The sequence below is a fragment of the Pagrus major genome, chromosome 22 (genome assembly GCF_040436345.1).
Source record: "Pagrus major chromosome 22, Pma_NU_1.0".
Lineage (NCBI taxonomy): Eukaryota > Metazoa > Chordata > Actinopteri > Spariformes > Sparidae > Pagrus > Pagrus major.
The window spans coordinates 10,263,516-10,281,918 of NC_133236.1; the positions used below are offsets into that span (position 1 = coordinate 10,263,516).

Consider the following 18,403-nt stretch of genomic DNA (forward strand, 5'->3'; position numbering starts at 1 on the left):
AAATCGCTGGGCAGGTACACAAATGCTTTTTCACTTTCATTAACATTATGAGATAGGGCATTTGGCATCTGCAGAATAAAAAGTCATCCACTTAACAATCCAATAGATAAAGTTCAATCGTGACAAAACATAGCCACATTCAAAGCTACCAGTAATGATATTGACAATGACCATCTGCATATTTAAAAGTTATTGGTCCATCTATACTTGCTGTTAAGTGATGCCTTTTCTATTACCAAAGTCCAAAAAAGTTGGGATGCCGTGTAAATTGTAGATAAAAATAAAATGTAGTCATTTGCAAACAACAGTATAACAAAGTGTTCCTGAGCCCATATAGTAATATCCTTTATACAGTCGTGTGTTTATAAGCCGATAATTACAAAAAAGGTAAGACATGATATTGTCTTTGTACTGTTTTCAATTGAGTATATGTCAAAAAGGATTAGCGAATTATCTCAATCTGTTTGATTAATGTTTTACACAGCATCCCAAGAAAGCAGTTGTTATGGAGCACTGGGGGACGGTGGTTTAATGGGAGAAACGCTACAAAACAAACTAAGGCGTGGCTATGAAACGCACATTCACACATATCATGCAACTGATCATCAACTAATTTAGACTTCAGCTTTGCACAACCAAAGAAAGAAGTACATTTGTTTTCTCACCCTTTGCCAGGGCCGTCGCTCTGAAGAAGAGATTTTTTTTAAAAAAAGAAGACAGAGAGAAACCTTTAGTCAACATCATTTAACAAAATGACACAAAGCAAAACAAGGAGCAGGACTATATGCAACAGTTACTGCTTTGTCATGCCCAGCCCACAATAAACTTGAAATATTCCTCGGAACATTGATAATTAATTGATAATAATAATGAAACCATGATGCATTAAGAATCAATTAACAGTCTTGCAGGAATTAAAAAACATTTTTGCACACCTACTTACATAACATATTGTGTCTCTGGTGTATCCATCCCACAGTCGAGAGGAAAAGACTTATGGCTCCTCCCCGGTAGGGAGGCACTTTCTCTTTTGCGTTGACAAGCAAGGCGTTAACAGATTACACTAAAGAGGAAGTGCAGGGATGAGATGAGAGGAGTGACAGTGTTTGGCAAGGATGAGCACAGAAAGAGGAGGGAGTGACTGCAGATCACATCTATACAGGTCTGCTGGTGCAATACATGAGCGCAGGAAGTCATTATGTGTTGTTTTTAGTTTACAAAAGCAGCCTACTGCTAGAGTTGCCTCACATAGGAAGGAGGGAGTCACAGCACTGCGTTCTTAAAAGATCACAATGCTTTTTTGCTAAGACCCACCCTATTCTGCCTCCGATTGGCTGCCTTCATTGGCTGGGTTGATTAGGTTTAGACATGAGGAACTATATTGGTTAGGGTTAGGGTAAGAATATTAGGGTAAGCCAATCAAAGGCAAAGTAGGGTGAAGGCAATGCGTACCAGCCAATCAGAGGCAGAGGAAGGCGGGTTCAGCTTTAATCAGTTTAGCTGTGGAAAAAACAAGTGTTAACTTACTTAAATTATTGCATATTTTTCGAAAACATATCTAGGAGAAAGCTCCAGAGAACAACTTCTGCTCACACTTCCTTATGCAGCTTATTTCAGAGTTGAAGGTAAACAGGTGATAGATTTCTATCAACTACACAGTGTTAACAAGGCAATAAAGTACTGATAACTGTAAGATTTATATTAACGTTTATTATACAGGCCTCTGGAAGATAAGCCAACTTCATGTGAGTTTCTATGCACACTCAGTGGCCATTGCAATCACCTCTCCGTCATAAATTCTGTCTTTGTTTATTATTTTATTCTAAAATATGTATAAATTCTGTTACATTTTTAGGTCACAGTTAAAGGTTTTTTGTTTGTTTGTTTTGTTTTTTTGTTTTTTATTTAAATACATGAGCGAGCCAGATTATTAGAAACACCTCTGAATGTACTGCAGTCCAGTCCAACGCCTTCATTAACTATGACATCAGTGCTAATGAATATACTGAATTGGTACCTCTACGACAGTGTCAAAAATAAAAGTCATTGTAAAAGCACACTTTGCACAGTTGTACCTAATAAAGTGGCCAGTGTGTGTTTATATTGTGAGCAGATATTGTATTTATGTCACCTTTTGCACTCAAGAAATCACAAAAATAAAGAATTTTGCTGGGGAAATTCAATTGTTACAGCAGCTCAAGAGTCATAAGCAGAGGGAAAAAAGTGGTTGAATGATAGAAAGAAGTGTAAAAGTATAAATATAAATATAACTGCACTGAGACATTGGAATGCACAGGATACAAACAGGAATTATAGACTACATGCATCAAGATAATGATGGCAAAAATGAGTCAATAGCTCTTCAACTTTAACATGAAGGTGTTTTTTGATATCTTAATGTCAAACAATGTGACTGAGCAAACAAATGAAGAAAAGTTAAAGATCCACTCATCACTACTGTTTCAAATTCAACAGGTAGTGTTACTGTAAAGGGTTTATAGTGAAAATCCACCAATAATTATTGTCCTACTCCAAGCTTTTTAGTCTAATCATTTTGGTTTTACATTGGTCCTACTGGTCACAACAATTCCATTCCAAGCCCCTGATGTAAGCAGTACTTTGTTTTGGACCAGGAATGTGTTGGTGCCGCTCTTAACAAGCAGAGAACCAATTTTTTTCTTGCCGAGAGACAGTTCTTTGGCTGTCGAAACGACAAAAACTAGTTCAAGATTAGCCACTGACTCCAAACCAGCCCTCAAACTGCTTTGGTGGAAAAGGTGTATCAGTGCCCTCATTTGATGAACTAAAGGTACACCACCTGCTCAGTGCCAAACAGCAGACAGACACAGGTGGGGACTTCCTTTGGTATTAACTGAGACCGAACCAGAGCTGAACTGAACATATGACTTATTGCCTCACATTTGCTGAATCATGAGGCAGTAATATATGTATGTTTCTGGGCTTGTTGCAAAGCTCTTCTGCTCCCATGTGGCCAAAAAATCAATATGTGCAACTTTTAATGTTTTGAAATTGCAGTGACACGTGATTCCAAGCCATCTTACAAACATGAATTCAATTGTAAACTTTAATCATTTTTATAAAACCCTTATCATATACCTCTTCCTGTCCTACTCCCCTGATGCAGTCAACCTCCTCTCACAAGGCAGACTGCTTGAAGGAGGACCCACCCCCCTGTTGACTGATGCTGCCTTCACTGTCTGTCCGTAAGCTTCTTTGACTGGGTGGTGAAGACTATCTGGTCGATGCTTTCACACACTTTGGTAGAAGAAACAAACGTTAAAATGAAGTTTTTCTGGTAGAAATTCTGCAGATAAAATATGCATCAGCAACATGAAGAGGAGCACATCAGGCATGTAACTGATGTTTTAGAGAATTTATTAATGTATTGAATGATTAAATGGAAAACACGCATACAATAAACCAAATCACATACTTCAAATAATATGTCAATCGTGATCACAGCTAGAAAGCTCTCTGCTCCATCTCAGTCACCTCTGAGTGCAGTATCAGTGGCTGATCAATGGCTGTTTTTTATTCCCAACAACAAACACCACAGCAGCTCATTTCTCCTCTTCCTCCTGTGTATGTGACTGTTTGAGTTACTCAGTGAACTCCTGCTGTGTTTGCTTGTAGCTGAATGCTGTGCACTCACACGATTCGTGATGAGTCACAACTGAGAAAATTCATACTTTCCACGCTGTTATTACCACATTGTTAGGGCTAATTTGTCTTTCTCTGCTTGGTATTTTACTCAGTAAATCGGGCTCGTTGAAGCATACAAGATAAATATGCACCTTAAGATGTCCTCCTTTATAAACTAAATTAATTCATACATGTATATTTAATTCATTTAAATACAACCGACACAGCCAAATCCTAAACTCTGCTGTAGAACTGATATCGCTCCACTGCCTCATCTCAGTGATTATAGGTGATTTCAGTTTTGTTGTCGTGGTAATGTTACTGTGAGGAATTTGCATTTCTAAAAGGCCTTTATAAGTGAGTTTTCCATCTACGTTTGTTGTCAAATTCAAAGTAATTCTTCTCAGATTGTTTGCCGTCATAATTATCCGTCAGCACCGATAGCAAGTTTTCTTGGCTTCAAATGAAAAATTCCTCATAACAAGTGGCAGCTTTTGTTGGAATATTCACAGTATCTGCTTGCCAAAGGGTACACGCCAATTTAGTTAGCCTACCTCTCACTAATGAGACATCTGTCATAATAGGTTTTGAAATTATTACTAATGATGAATCAAAATTTTCATTCATTATTGCATCAAACTATTGGATCATTATTAATGATGCAATAACATGTAAGATGCATTTTAATATTTTAGCTGGCAGCAGGAGAGAAACAGAAACAGTGCAAGTGATTCAGGGATTTTCTTTTATTTTTGTGGCGACAAAAGGAAAGGAAAAGACAGCAACTGTCCCATTAACAGATAACTCTTATGAAATAGTAACTGAATAACAGATTAAATAAATTGCAGAACTAACGCCTTACATTACTCGTTACAACAAAAAAAGTAATCCGAGTACTCTAAGGCTGGTTTCACACCAGATCCGGTGGTGCGGTGAAAACGTAGGTTTTCCCATTCATTGTAATGAGGGCAGTCCTCAAAAATGCAGCCGGCTGCAGCGAGAAAGTTGAATCTGACTCAACTTTTAGAGAAACGCAGCCCGACGTCACGATCCGGTGGCCAATCACGTAAAAGGAAGAATGAAACCTTGTTTACCAGATTTGAACCTTGTAGCTTTGTAGCATTTTTTGTGGAGAGGAAGATCCGGGTCGAGGGTTAAAAGCTGTTCTTCTTCCCCTTTCTGTCTAATGGAGGTAGCCACCTTCCAGATTGGTGGAGGGTTTAAGAGCCCAACTTGATGCCACGGTCCAGCTTATGTTAATTCAGTGTTTCGCCACACCACCGGATTTGGTGTGAATGCAGCCTAACGGATTACTTCGTAACAAGTTACAAGTTACAACACTGGTTGTCAGTTTGATTCTCCTAAATTCCCTCTGCTAAAGCATCTTGGGTCAAAACTTTTTAATGAAATCAAAAGTATTTTTAAGTTTAGCAACGGACAGAACTAATCAATGTGCTCATTGACCTCCCAACAAAATTATCAACGGGCCTTAATTAGGTCGTTAAAGGACCGCATTTGGCCCACAGGCCGCCAGTTGAATAGGTCTGCTCCACAACATATCCATTGGAGTCGCGGCGTTTCCGACGGCCCGTGAAGGCAGCAGCAGATGCGGGTCTTATTTGTTCTCTCCAGCAGGAGGGCGTTCCGCTGGACAAGACACAAACACACTGTGCTCCAATTATGCCGGTGTTCGTGTGTGCTGGCTCATATTTAGAGGCTGTCACAGCTTAGGATCACGTCTCAGAGTGTTTTCACACCCGGATCAGGCCTTCCTTGATGTCAGCCTTCCTGGTGGTTATCACTGCCGGGGGAAAGGCGACGGAGGAGGCCAGGCTCGAAGACATGGAGGCTAACCGTCCTTGCAGAGGGAGTGAGCTGTAGGACGGTAGGCTCCTTCTCTCTCTCCCGTATTTCTCCCCCTCGTTAAGAAACAATGAAAGGTAGACAGGACAGGTCACTGTGTCTCCGCTTGTTATCTAGCTAACACTGCTTTAGCTGCAGTTTTCGGACGTCTTTTCTTCTCCCACGTCGTCAAAAGCAGAATTTTATATTTTTTTTATCCACAGACAATGATGATGGTGGTTTGAAGTCTCTGCTTCACTCCTGGAATGGCTCTCTTTAGGAGGTTTTCTGCACCGAGAGGAAAAGAGAAAAAAACACCATACACTTGAACTATATTTGAAGTGCTGGACGTTTTCTGTCGTTATTTGATGGCTCAGCTCAGTGTTTTTGAGCGTTAAAGCAGCAGGCAGTGGCCTTGAACGTGTCATGCAGACGCATCCACATACAAACAGATTGAAATGTGATGAAATACAGCACTGTAAACATAACGGTGCGAGGCAGTGAACGGCTCATCAGGCGCACGCAGAGCCAACCTTCTTACAGCAGCACTCAGTATTTGAATACCTTTATTATGCTACAGAGAAATCTTAATATGCATTATGAAGATAATATGCAGGGTGGAAGAAGGATTCAGACCTGTTACTGAAATTAAAAAGGCAATACCACAGTGTAAAAATACTCTGTTACAACTAAAAGTCCTGCATTCAAAATCTTACTTATGTAAAAGTACAAGCATCCGCATCAAAATATACTTGGAGTACCAGAAGTACTCATTATGCAGAATGGCCCGTGCCTTTACTGTATATAGTGCTGGGTAGCTGATCCTTTATTAACATATCATAATGCATTAGCTGATTTTTCTCTTGTGTTAATAATCTTAATCTGCGAAGTAACTAGGATCTAAACATATGAAATACATTTAAATAGTTGTATTAAAAGTTACATTTTTTCCCCAAAATGGAGTACAAGTAAAAAGTAGCATCAAATGGAGTACCTAGAAATTATACTTAATTACTGTACTTGAGTAATTTAGTTACATTTGACCTCTGTGTGTTCCTATTACAAAATCCTGCTTACAACTCTTAAGTAAAACTAGCTTTGCCCATAATGATATATCATCATTATGGGTTGATTATTATTTTTGCATTAATAATCCAAATCTGCAAAGTAACTAGTAACTACAGCTATCAAATGAATGTAAACATAAGTCGAAAAAAGTGCAGTGTTTCCCTCCAAAATGTACTGGAGTGGAAGAAAAAGGAGCATTAGATGGAGACTCAAGGACAGTACAAGTACCTAGAAATTATACTTAATTACCGTACTTGGGTAAATGTAGTTACATAGTGTTCCAAGTAAAAATCCTACTTAAAATTTGAGTGAAACCAGCTTTGCCCACAATAATATATCATCATTTCTTAGTCGATTATTATTTTGTCTTGATGATAAAAATCTGCAAAGTAACTAGTAACTACAGCTGTCAAATAATGTAAATGATAAATATTTGTCTCCAAAATGGAGTAGAAGTAGAACGTAGCATAAAATGTTAAGGCTCGAGTACAGTATACTAGTAAATGTATTTAATTACATTCCACTACTGTCTGTTAGTATCATACGTTATTAGTCTTTTTTAGTTGAATAACATTTTGTATTGAGGAAGGAAATAGTAACAAAGCTATCAAATAAATATAAATTATAAATATAATATGTTTTCTTTATAATTATTATTTTAAATGTCAGAAGTCATCATGGTTCCACAGTTTTTTGAGCATCAAGTTTGTTTAAATAGGGTGATTACTGGCTTAATTAAATACTTAGTGAGGCAAGTAAATAAACTATTAGGACATCAATTATTTTCCAAGGCATATTGTTCAAGCAATCAAGAATTAAGCTTTGATCAGTTTCCACCACCACACATGTGCCGATGTTCTCCTCTCTGTGTTTTCAGGGGTGATTTCTACAGAGTGTCGGCTCTCCTAGAATGGACCCTGCACACAGTGGAGGGGATATGTCACCTTTGTATGTGCCAAGAAAGAGAAAATCTGTCCAGTCACAACCTAAAAGTGGAGTGCCATGTCCAGGTAAAGAAAAACTGATTCGCCTGACATGATTGTTATTTTGGCAGTGATTATCATGTAATTTCACACGACTGACTGTGAATCAAATTAATTTTCACCTCTCCAACAGTTGTTCAGCGAATGCCAGAAAGAACCTGTGAATTAAATTCAGCTGGATATCCCAAGGTGAGAACAATCTCATGTCTGCTGTATTCTTTTTTTTGTGATGATGTCAATTTTTCAATCAACTTTCCAGTCGTTATCGGGGAGAGTGCTGCTCATTATAACTGTCTGGATGTGGTTGTCCATTTCTGTCTTCTAATACTCAGAATCTGTTAACTTTATGCATATATTTGGATCTCTACGTCACAGTTACTGTACTTGAATGTTTTAGAATGACGAGTCTCAAGACCAAGATCCTCTAAAGATGAAAAGAACTTACGGTAGAAAAAGGTAAGAAACATCTGTTGATTATTAGGTATGCATGACAAATTGCATTGACATTAACAAATAGATTTTCTTTGATAAATAATGGCCCTTAAGTGCATGTTATTTCAAAATATCGGGTATATTGGAGACAGAAGCTGAAACCTCCTCAAGTCTTTATTATACAAATACACAGATCTCCTGCAAAGTGACTGTGACAGAGACTGTTTTAAGTTGTTGCAAAGCTGAGCAAAGCTGAGCTTCAACTTCATGCTCTGAAAAACATCCAAAATACGTAAATAATATAAGTTTAATATTGTGTATGATACATGTGGCTGCTGCTGCAAACACATTGAGAGTTATTAGTTATTGTAACTAATTCTTTTTTTGTGATTGTGAGCTGCACTGTTTCATGTCTACTCTCTGACAATCAGCCAGAATACCTATTTTGTCATCATGTCAATGTGAAGCTGCTAGTCTAGATCACAATATTTGTCACATGATGCAATTCTTCCAGCATCCTTTCTCTGTCTGTAGTCACTACTCTGTGGACTTAGTGATCACATAGATGTAGTGGAGTGGAAGTGTAAAGTAGCAGAAAATAGAAATATTCTCTGTCACTTCATTTTTACTGAAAATGTGTGTCGGTCAAAGTTTTGCTTATCACTCTCGTTGATTACTAATAATCGGCATCGGTATCAGCCCTGAAAAAAAAAACATTAATACAAAATCCCTACTGCAGCGTGTTGCGCTTTATCACCCTACACATTGTAAGCTCGTTGTTAGCTGTGTAATCAACCCCCTGTTACTATAGCGTCAACGAATATCAATCAAACCGACATGCAGTGGGTTTTTTTTTTCAACCTGGACTGACAGGTGTATCAGATATAGGGACAAATCATTCTGCACTCAATGCTTAAAGGCTTCACATATATAAGGAAAGTGAAGAATGTAAAGAAAGTAAAGAATATGAGCATCAAGTGAAACTGCTGCCTCATGTTAAGATTCTGTTGTTTATTTCTTACCACAAATAAACCAGAGTGAAATCAGTTCACTTTGAAGCAAGATATATCACTGCCTAATGAATTTTAAAAAAACATCAGAAAACCTTGCCTCGAGCAAGATCAAATCAGACTCTCATTGTTTATCTCCTGGCCTTTGACTGAGCCACAGCACAGTCAAGCTGTCATTTGTTGTCTTTGGCTGTCAGATGAAGAGCTGTGTTCGTCCCTCAGATGTCCTAATTGGGGACATTTGCTGCAGACTTTTGTCAAGTTTTCCAACTGCTGATAATAATGTTAGAAATAAACATGCTTCTTAGAAAACCTCATCTCTTCAATGCTTAATTAACTTTTGTTATATATATCAGTAATACAATAAATATGTATCAGGCTGATCCTTTCCATACTGTCAGGGGCACACAGCACTACAACAACAGTCCAATGTCACTTCCATGCAAGTTAATTAACTTGAATTTTTGAAATAAGTGTGGAGTATTGTGTTGTTTTATCAGGTACGAGGACCTCCAGAGTGTCTCCATAGGAACAGTAGATTACCCAACCACCAGCTGCTCAGTGATGTCATCAGGTGGTCTGGCAAATGGGGCGGACCCAGGGTCCATGGCCCCGCCCACTGCAAGGCTGCCTCCGAGACTGGTGGCGAAGGATGTGTGGCCTCAAGGCCCAGAGGCCAGCAGGGAGCAGCCCCAGCCTCAGGACCAGAGCTGGAACTCCAGCAGGGACAGAGGCCCCGAGGCCTGGGCCCCGGGTAGAGACAGACCGCAGGAGCAGGTCTGGAACTCTGGCAGGGACCGAGCAGGACACTCCAGTCAAGACCAGACATGGATTCCAGGTAGGGACAGGGCCCATACCGGACCAGACCAGGCCTGGATGACGGGGCGGGACCGAGGTCCTGAGCAGGGCTGGGCAGCCGGCAGAGACCGAGGCCAGGATCAGGCCTGGAACGCAGGCAGAGATCCTGGAAGAGACCGGGCCTCATCAGGGCCGGAGCAGGGGTGGGGAACTGGTCGAAGCCAAGAACAAGCCTGGACGAGCAGAGACAGAGTCTGGAGACCTGGTGGGTACTCAATCACAGAGGGCTGCAACCAACCAATATTTTCATTATTGATTGTATTCATGGTTAATCAATTAATCGTGAAGTGTATAGAATATCAAAGAATTGTGAAAAATGTGAATCACAATATTCCAGAGCACAAAGACTCTTTATTTACTCATGTTGAATGACAAAGAAAAGCAGCAGATCCTCTCACTTAAGAACCTGAAAAATGACTGAAATGACTAATGAACTGTCAAAATAATTGCCAACGCCCTTTTTCTTTTGTGTGTGTGTGTGTGTGTGTGTGTGTGTGTGTGTGTGTGTGTGTGTGTGTGTGTGTGTGTGACTCTTGTTGGATATGGTTTGGTTTTGACTTCTATCTGTATGTGTTCCTCTGAAGACTTGAACATGAAGAAAGTCCAGAGAGTGGAGATGGAGCGAAGCCCACCTGTTAATAACTTCTCACAGCCACCAGAGGGCAGAGACTCCTGTAAGTTACCATCTAGTCTGACAGTGAGACACTTATTGCTTTTCTTGCATTCAGATTCTTTCCTGCAACAATATAGAAAAATCTAGCTGAAATAGATTACGATGTAAAGTCCAAAAAAACACACACATATCATTTGACACAATCCGATTTAAATTTGATAGCACAGAATTATTTTGTCAACTTAACTGATGTGGTGGTATTATGAACCTACAAACAATCATGTTTAGAATTATTGAGATGAAATTAACATATTATATATTTGTTATATTTTTGGGAGCACGCAGACAATGTATAAGGGAGTCAGATGATATCTTGCTCTAGGATGTTTAAAAAGCTGTCAGAATACTCTGTGGATCAAAGTGAAAACTATTCGTCATCGAACGTAAATATTTCAGGTCCAGATGGAGCCAGTGTTGGTGAGGCCTCGACGGCTCAACCGAGCGAGGACCAGAAACCCCCCATCCCCTCCACCAAGAAGGAGCCTCCCACGTACCCTCCAGGTGAAACACGCTGACCGACCACTGCTGTTCATGCTTCAGTAAGAAAACCTGTTCACCTTCTGTCATCTATCCCCATTCACCAGGAAGTCAAGAGGAGCGTTGGCAGCTGCAGATTGTGGCCAAAGGCAGAGTCACCTGTCCAAAATGTAAAAGTGTGAGCAGGAAGACTGTGGAGGGGCTGAAGAAACACATGGAGAACTGCAGACTGGTGAGCACTAAGGCCTATACTGGGATTTATTCGTATTTTATAACTCATAAGTTTATAGTGTGCGCCGCCAGCTCAACCACCAAATCAAAAAACAGAGAAGCTCATGTCACAACACATACAGAGGAATTGTGACGTCATTGTCAGCACAGGAAATCATCACTCCACTTTATCTATACATAATAAATAGATGTTTTCTGTTATATTAATATTCAAAATATCTTGTACTCAACCTTAAATCGTTTGTGTGCAGCAACCCTTTACATGTCAACACTGTGGGAAACAGCTGAAGTCCTCAACAGGGATGAAGTATCATATCATGGCAGACCACAGTCACCTGGTAAGACTGATCAGCCCTAATCCCTGTTGTGCCTGCCTCCTTTTCAGCTATGCTTAAAGATCTTGTTGCTGTGTAATTTCTTCCAGTGCTTTTCCTGAAGTGTGTCTTCGCATTACTGTGTATCTTAAATAGAGCAGTCACTTCTCAAAAATGACACTGGTAATTAAAACACACGCTCAGTGGAGTTTGAGTGTCAGCTCACGGTGTTGCTGCCTCTTTGTCTGTTTTTAGCCGTCATCAGAAGATGCCAAGGACCTGGATGATCGTGTCATCAAAGACAAACTGCGTAAAATCCTGAAGAGACTGGGCAAACTAAAATGCTCCAAAGAGGTAAATCACTTTCATTTAGCAAAGGAGATTTATTAGAATAAGATGAGAGAAGACGATGTCAAATGTTTCTTTTTCGTCTTTTGATTTCAGGGCTGTACTGCTGCCTTCACCAGCATCATGGGCTACGTGTACCACATGAAGAAGTGTGGGAAGGAGGAGTCTGAGCTGGAGAAGATGTTGCTGAATTGCTCTCACTGTGGGAAAACCTACAAGTCCAAGGCTGGTCTGGAGTACCACCTGAAATCAGAGCACGCTCCTGTGAGTCACGTGTTGTTTATCATGTCAGACCAAAGAAACAGTTTAGTTAGCAAATTCAGCACACAGATGAAGTCAACAGACTTTACAGTAAAGGACGTGTTTGTATATTTAAATATCTGTTTCCCGTCCTGGTACCAAGACGCCCCAGAAGAGCGAGGAAGACGAGGCACTGAAGGCCCAGAGGGAGGCCAACCCAGAGAGGACGGCCAGCGGCAGAGTGCAGCGAGCATCGGCCCAGGTGGCAAACTTCCACCTGGCTGAGATCGCCAACAACGAGCTGCCCAAAGACTGGCCCAAGAGGAAGTTTCAGTCAGACCTGGTGCCAGATGACAAAAAGGCAAGAGGAGATTTAGTTTGTCCGAAATATATACAGTACATCAAGCTGGAGGATAGACGAGGGTATTTTTGTTTAGTGTATATTTATTCATACAATGTAAAACATTTCCTTAAACTAGCTGGAATGAAGGCAAAACAGACATAAAAGAGAGGAGTTCCTCTTTGTGGCAGTGTATAATGAAGATATAAACTGCCATTCACACATTCACTGACCTCCTGTTGTTCATGCTGTCCTTTCCAGTTGAAATACGCCCGACCAGGCCTGCCTGCCTTCAGCCAGGAGGTGCTGAGGAAGTGGAAGAATGAGGTGAAGCTGCAGAGGAAGGTCCAGTGCCCCAACCAGGTAGGAAAACAACACTTCACTCATACTCAGCTGAGGTTTAAGAAAGAATCTGCACAGCTTTAGTTTAAAATCTAATTATTTTATTCCTGTCTGGTTATGTGGGGACAGGACTGTTTGTATAATAAGGTATAAAATATATATTAAGCCACAACCATGAGAAAGGAGATTTTCAGTACCAAGACTTGCCTCCCTTCATGCAAATGTCTCACCAAACAAGAGTGTTTTTTGTTTTTTTTTCTCCTATACCACAATGTTCTTGCATGCAACAGGCATACGACTTTCTCCAGATCTGGCACGAAGCTGTGGAGTATGTGAGACTACCGTTAATGTAACATTATGTGTGTCGTCCTCAGGGATGTTGCTGCACCTACACCAGTGTGTCTGGACTAAAGGCTCATCTAGGCCTCTGCACAAGGGTACATCAGCTTCCCTCTTTATCCCTGAAATGAAATATCTATTGGATGTACAAATACGTGCTTATTGGGATTTGCAGTAGAGTAGAAGTTTTCATAGTAAAGAAAATATTGCTACGTTTTTATAACCAGGTGAACATGTTGAGACTTTGTGGGTTTCCCATATTAAGTCTAGTCCACATTCTCTGCAGCTGCAGTGAATATTTTTTAAGTACAGTGTATTCCAGTCTTGGTAATCATTTCATGGCTCTTTTGTGTCCTTCAATCTGATCTCAGGGCGACTTTGAGGCTGGAAAATACAGATGTCTGATCTGCAATAAAGAGTTCAACTCTGAAAGTGGAGTGAAATACCACATCAACTCTGTCCATTCACAGGTAACGAGTATCTACCCTTGTTTCCTGATTACGTTACAATGCTTCTCTGTCTGTTTGGGTCACTGTATGCAGAGGACATTTAATTAAACCAAGATATCTCTTTGGAGAGCTTCCGTCCTAACTTGTAATCACCCTCTCTTGTTTTCTTCTCTCCTCCTCTGTCGACAGGAATGGTTTGTCACAAACAAAAAGGCCTCCAAGAAGTTTGAGAAGTTCCTCAAAAATCAGTCCAAGGAGTTTGCCCAAAACATGGACAAGCAGATGGTGGATCAGTACCACCATAATCACCTCCAGCATCATCAGCAGCATCACCATCACCACCACCACCAGCAGCAGCAGCAGCAGCAGCATCAGCTCCAGCACCAACTCCTGCAGCACCCTCTACAACCATTGCATCACCTCCAGCACCAAACCCAGTTCCTCCATCAAGAGCACCAAAACCTGCCTCCACAGGCGGACGCCCAGCTCCAGCAGCCGATGCTCCACTACACCCCTCTAGAGCCTCCGCCCGGACCGATGTGGGTGGATATGGACCGGAGAGACGCCGTGCCGGAGCCGGAGCAGGCGCCGATCGAGATGGAACTTGCTGAGAAACCAGAAGAGGACAATGACGGGATGGCGGAGGAGGAGAAGAGGAGAGAGAAGGGGGAGAGAGGAGGGGAGAGGGGGAAGGCTGAGGGGAAGCGGAAGGATTGCTTTGCTTTCGGTAGCAGCGGTGGTGGCAGCGGAGGCGGTAGCGGCAGCAGCAGTAGCAGTAGCAGCAGCAATACTGGCAGCTCGTCCAGCGAATCAGAGGTGGAGCAGCAGGACAGGCAGAGACAGATCGACCAGTGGAACCTGAAGCGGCCCGACGTCATGGAGCCCCAACCTGAGGCTGGGAAACGACAGAGGAACACTTAAAAATCTGTAACTAAGATTTACACTTCAATTAACACTCGTCATGCATCAGAGCAGATTTTAACAGAGGTAGATGAGGACGACATCAGGTGTCCGTCCCTACTTTATTATCCTGACAATGTGAAGAAAACAAACCTGGGTTTGGTGAGACGGCAGCTGAGAAAGTTGAGAAATCTTTCAGATGATGATGGATACGTTGAAAAGAAGCTCACTGTGTCAGCGTGGATCTAATGAGACACTTCTGCTTTAGAGGCTGTTTCTCTGTCTTGAAATGGTTGTCAGTGTATAGCCTTGAGAAATGTAGTATACCGTTTATCTGTGTGTTTATCTGTAACAGATTCTTTTCACCAACTTTGAATGTGTCTTATTCTTTAAACCGTTTGATAAACCTTCTCGTCTTTCATGTTTACCTTGAAGGGAAAAAGTTACTTTAACCTACAGAGAGAGGATGCTACAGTGTAGTATTTTGTTAGACTTGTGTAGTCTCTCTCTCTGAAAAGATTTTGTGCCTCTTAAGTATGATCTGTATAACTTCATACTGCTCATCTTCACTTTAACTTACCTTTTCTGGGCTAAGTAATGCTGGAAGCGTCACTTTTCTGGTTAGAAAAGAGGATCAGTTATTTCTGGCTTAGATTTCCCTCACGCTGTTCCTCCCTTTACCATATTGGCATCAGTGTGGTTTTGACTAAATTTATGTTTTGGACCTACACTGACAGTGAATGCAACCTGGCATCAAGCTGCCATCCTTGAGCCAAGTCAGCTGGTAACTTGAGAGGATGTGTCTGCGTCTGAGTAGTGCTCCAGTGCAGTTACAAGAGTTTAAACAGGCAAATCACATTTGAAAAGCAGAAGCAGATCCATTGGTATTACATGTTAAAGTAATAGTTCATTCTAGGAACTAATTAGGAAACACTTGAAAGTACTGAACAGTTACAATCCATCCATCTACCCAGTACTGTGCTGAGTAGAGCTGCAGCAATTTCAGACAAAAACGTTGAACATCTGCTGTTACCAGCTTCTTAATTTGCTGCTTTTCTTTGTCATTTATGATAATAAATGAAAAGTCTTTGGATTTTGGACTCTTGATTGGACAAAAGAAGCACTTTGAAGATATCACTTTGGGCTCTTGGAAATTGCAATGAGCAATTTTTTTCACCATTTTTTCTACATTACTACTAAATGTTGAAAATAATTGGCAGATTAATCGATAATGAAAATAGTCTTTAGCTGCAGCTCTAGTGCAGAGCGTCTCCAGCTGTAGCACAGCCTCACTGTGATGACAAGACTCTGTAAGAAGTCACTGTTTTATTCAAAGAATTGTTAGAGCATATATGCCATGAATTTTTGTTATTTGTCTAGGAATAAAGAAACATGATATAACCTGAACTTTAGAGCTGTTGGTAGTTGTATTTCTGGACTTTTGAAAGAGACAGGCAAGCTGTTTCCCCCCGCTTCACGTCTTTATGCTAAGCTCGGCTAATTACCACCAGGCTACAGCTCCACACGTAAAGCAGACGTGAAAGTGGTGTCGATCTTCTTGTCTAAATCTTTGAAAGCAAGCAAATCAGTTTATTTCCCCAAAAGTTGGCCTACCTCACAACATTGTTCCAAGAACAACAAAATAAATGTTAAAAAATGACTTACAGATTGAAATTGACTCCAGCTGTGTGTGAAGCCAACCTCTGTAGTTTTTGCCAAAACTACAGGTTTAATGGTCACTTACTAGCTTTTTCTGAAATTCCTAATGTCTTCCTCAGTGGATGGAGGCTAATCAGTCATCACATGATGGAAGAATGACAACAGAGCAGCCTATCTGCTGAGGAATCCTGCAAAAACATTTGAAAGCTCTGGAAAAAGCTAGCAAGTGGACCTTTTAGTGAAGATGTTTTTTTGTCAAACTGCGTTTTCCATCTTAAGGAGTTCTGTTCACCAAACAAAGTAAGCACAGAAATATGACAACAATGGTGGACAGACGGCCGTGATGTTGACACAAGTGACTGTTAACTCCGATGAAGGAAAGCTAACATACCAAGCATTTAACATGGAGGGTTGGTGTTTTCTGTTCTTTCTACCTGTTTTTGTCTGTCTCAGAATATTTAACCGATAGCATGTAGCCTAATGTTTATGTACTCTGCATTTTGTATCTATAGTGCTGTATGGTTATGGATGGTTGTCAGTCATTTCTTTGTGACGTTTAACACCATTTTGTTTTTGTTCTTTTACAACTTTTTTTTGCTTTTATGAATGTATTTGGTTATTTTTTCCCATCTCTGTTGTGCACTTCTGTTAAGCCTCGGAAAATTCTTTTTGATTTGAAACTTTCAAAGAGGAAGTTAATCTGTGTTTACATCAATACAGTCTGTCTGGTTATTCTCAGACAAAAGTGATTCTGCAGCCTGAACCATCAGTGGTGGGAAAGTCAAACTTTGATGGTGGCTCAGTAGACTTAAACCACCATTTTAAGCCGTACTCAGACGTTCTCTTGGCTTCATGATTGCTTGAGCCTCAAGTTCTGGATTGCATTGTGGGCTTGGACCCTGTACACCTGCTTGCAATTCTTTTATTTTCACATTAAAGAAACAGCTCACCCAAAAATGAAAATTCAGTCATTATCTACTCACACCCATCGGGGTGGGAGTCAGGTGAAGTTTCGTAGTCAACAATTTCTGGAGCTTTGCAGCAAAACAGCGTTGCAGCATTCTCCTAAACAACTGAAGTAGGTGGGGACTTGTTTTAAAACATAAAACAACCCCCAATAACCGTAAAATGTCTCCATACTGCTTGTCTAGTGTAATCCAATCCTCTGGAAGCCTCGAGATCCAAAATTGATTTGAAAAGACGTCATTTACACCCTTTTATAAGCTGCAATCTTCAGTGTAGCTGCTAGGCTGAAACTGTTAGACAAGCTGTATGTTTTTTGGGGGGGTTTGGTTGATTGCTCTGTTTTAAAACATGTCCCCAGCTACTGCAGTTGTTTAGGCTACGAAACTTCACCTGCCTCTTCATTGGCATGGGCTTGAGTAGATGATGACTGAATTTTCATTTTTGGGTGAATTGTTCCTTTAACTTTACATTCAATCAGGATAATTTATTGAGATTGAATGATTGAGAAGTTTGATTTGGTTTCAGTTCATTTTTCTTTCTTCAGCCACTGTGAATATTGCTGATCATGCTAAATGGCTTGTGATCCTTTGGAAAGCTGAAGCTCTACTTGTCAGTGGTTGTCTGAAGGTTACAACCAAGTCAACTAGTCCCTCTTTAGATTACTATTACTGTAATTCACAAGAAGCAAAGCAAAGATTAGAGACATAAACATAATTACATTTTGTTCTTCAGTCGTTTTCCTGTTGATTATTGTCTCACAATGCCTTGGATTCATAATGTAAAAGCTTTCAGTAACTGGCCTCTTTCTTGCTGTTCAAATACTTCCCATGTCCACTTATGCTCGTGACCAAACCTTTATCACCATGCATGCACTTTGAGCTCATTGATGGCACAAATGAAAGCACTGCTCATCATTAAGACACTTTACATGTGTTTTATAAAGCAGTCCTGGTCCATGACTCAATATTTTATCAGCCCACAAACCTTCTTAAAAGCTTAAAAGGTCAAAGCGTTGATTTTTGAGTGAGGCTTTGTTGAAAATCCTGTCAGTAATTGAAGACCTGACATATGAGAACTGACATATTTCATTTCAGTTCACTTGCTGTTCATTTTCAATCTGTTTTCCTGCTTTTACTTAACCTACAGTAGCATCTCTTCTTCTTAAAGCTGGAGCACAGTTCTTTAATCCAGATTTAGACAAAATAGAAAGCCTGTATAGTGCCGTATTTTTTATATTTCAGTGCCAACAGAGGAGTTGTCACCTACTGT

The 18,403-nt window shown here is 40.5% G+C and overlaps 1 protein-coding gene across 1 annotated transcript; it reads left to right on the plus strand.

Moving 5' to 3' along the window:
- Positions 1-5,416: 5,416 nt before the first annotated feature.
- Positions 5,417-14,530, plus strand: znf512 (zinc finger protein 512). The gene is made up of 16 exons (XM_073492431.1): positions 5,417-5,548; positions 7,451-7,583; positions 7,690-7,745; positions 7,954-8,012; positions 9,499-10,061; positions 10,441-10,530; positions 10,926-11,030; positions 11,114-11,238; positions 11,489-11,575; positions 11,807-11,905; positions 11,996-12,163; positions 12,303-12,500; positions 12,741-12,842; positions 13,196-13,258; positions 13,532-13,630; positions 13,799-14,530. Exons 2-16 carry the CDS (start codon positions 7,484-7,486, stop codon positions 14,528-14,530), a joined length of 2,646 nt encoding a protein of 881 aa, XP_073348532.1. The 5' UTR covers positions 5,417-5,548; positions 7,451-7,483.
- The last annotated feature ends 3,873 nt before the right edge of the window (positions 14,531-18,403 follow it).

Bases quoted from the DNA above. Each gene is read 5' to 3' on its own strand.
- znf512 (XM_073492431.1), top strand. From the start codon at position 7,484: ATGGACCCTGCACACAGTGGAGGGGATATGTCACCTTTGTATGTGCCA. The intron at 12,164-12,302 runs GTGAGTCACGTG...CCTGGTACCAAG, and splicing joins TGAAATCAGAGCACGCTCCT to ACGCCCCAGAAGAGCGAGGA. The intron at 13,259-13,531 runs GTACATCAGCTT...ATCTGATCTCAG, and splicing joins ATCTAGGCCTCTGCACAAGG to GGCGACTTTGAGGCTGGAAA.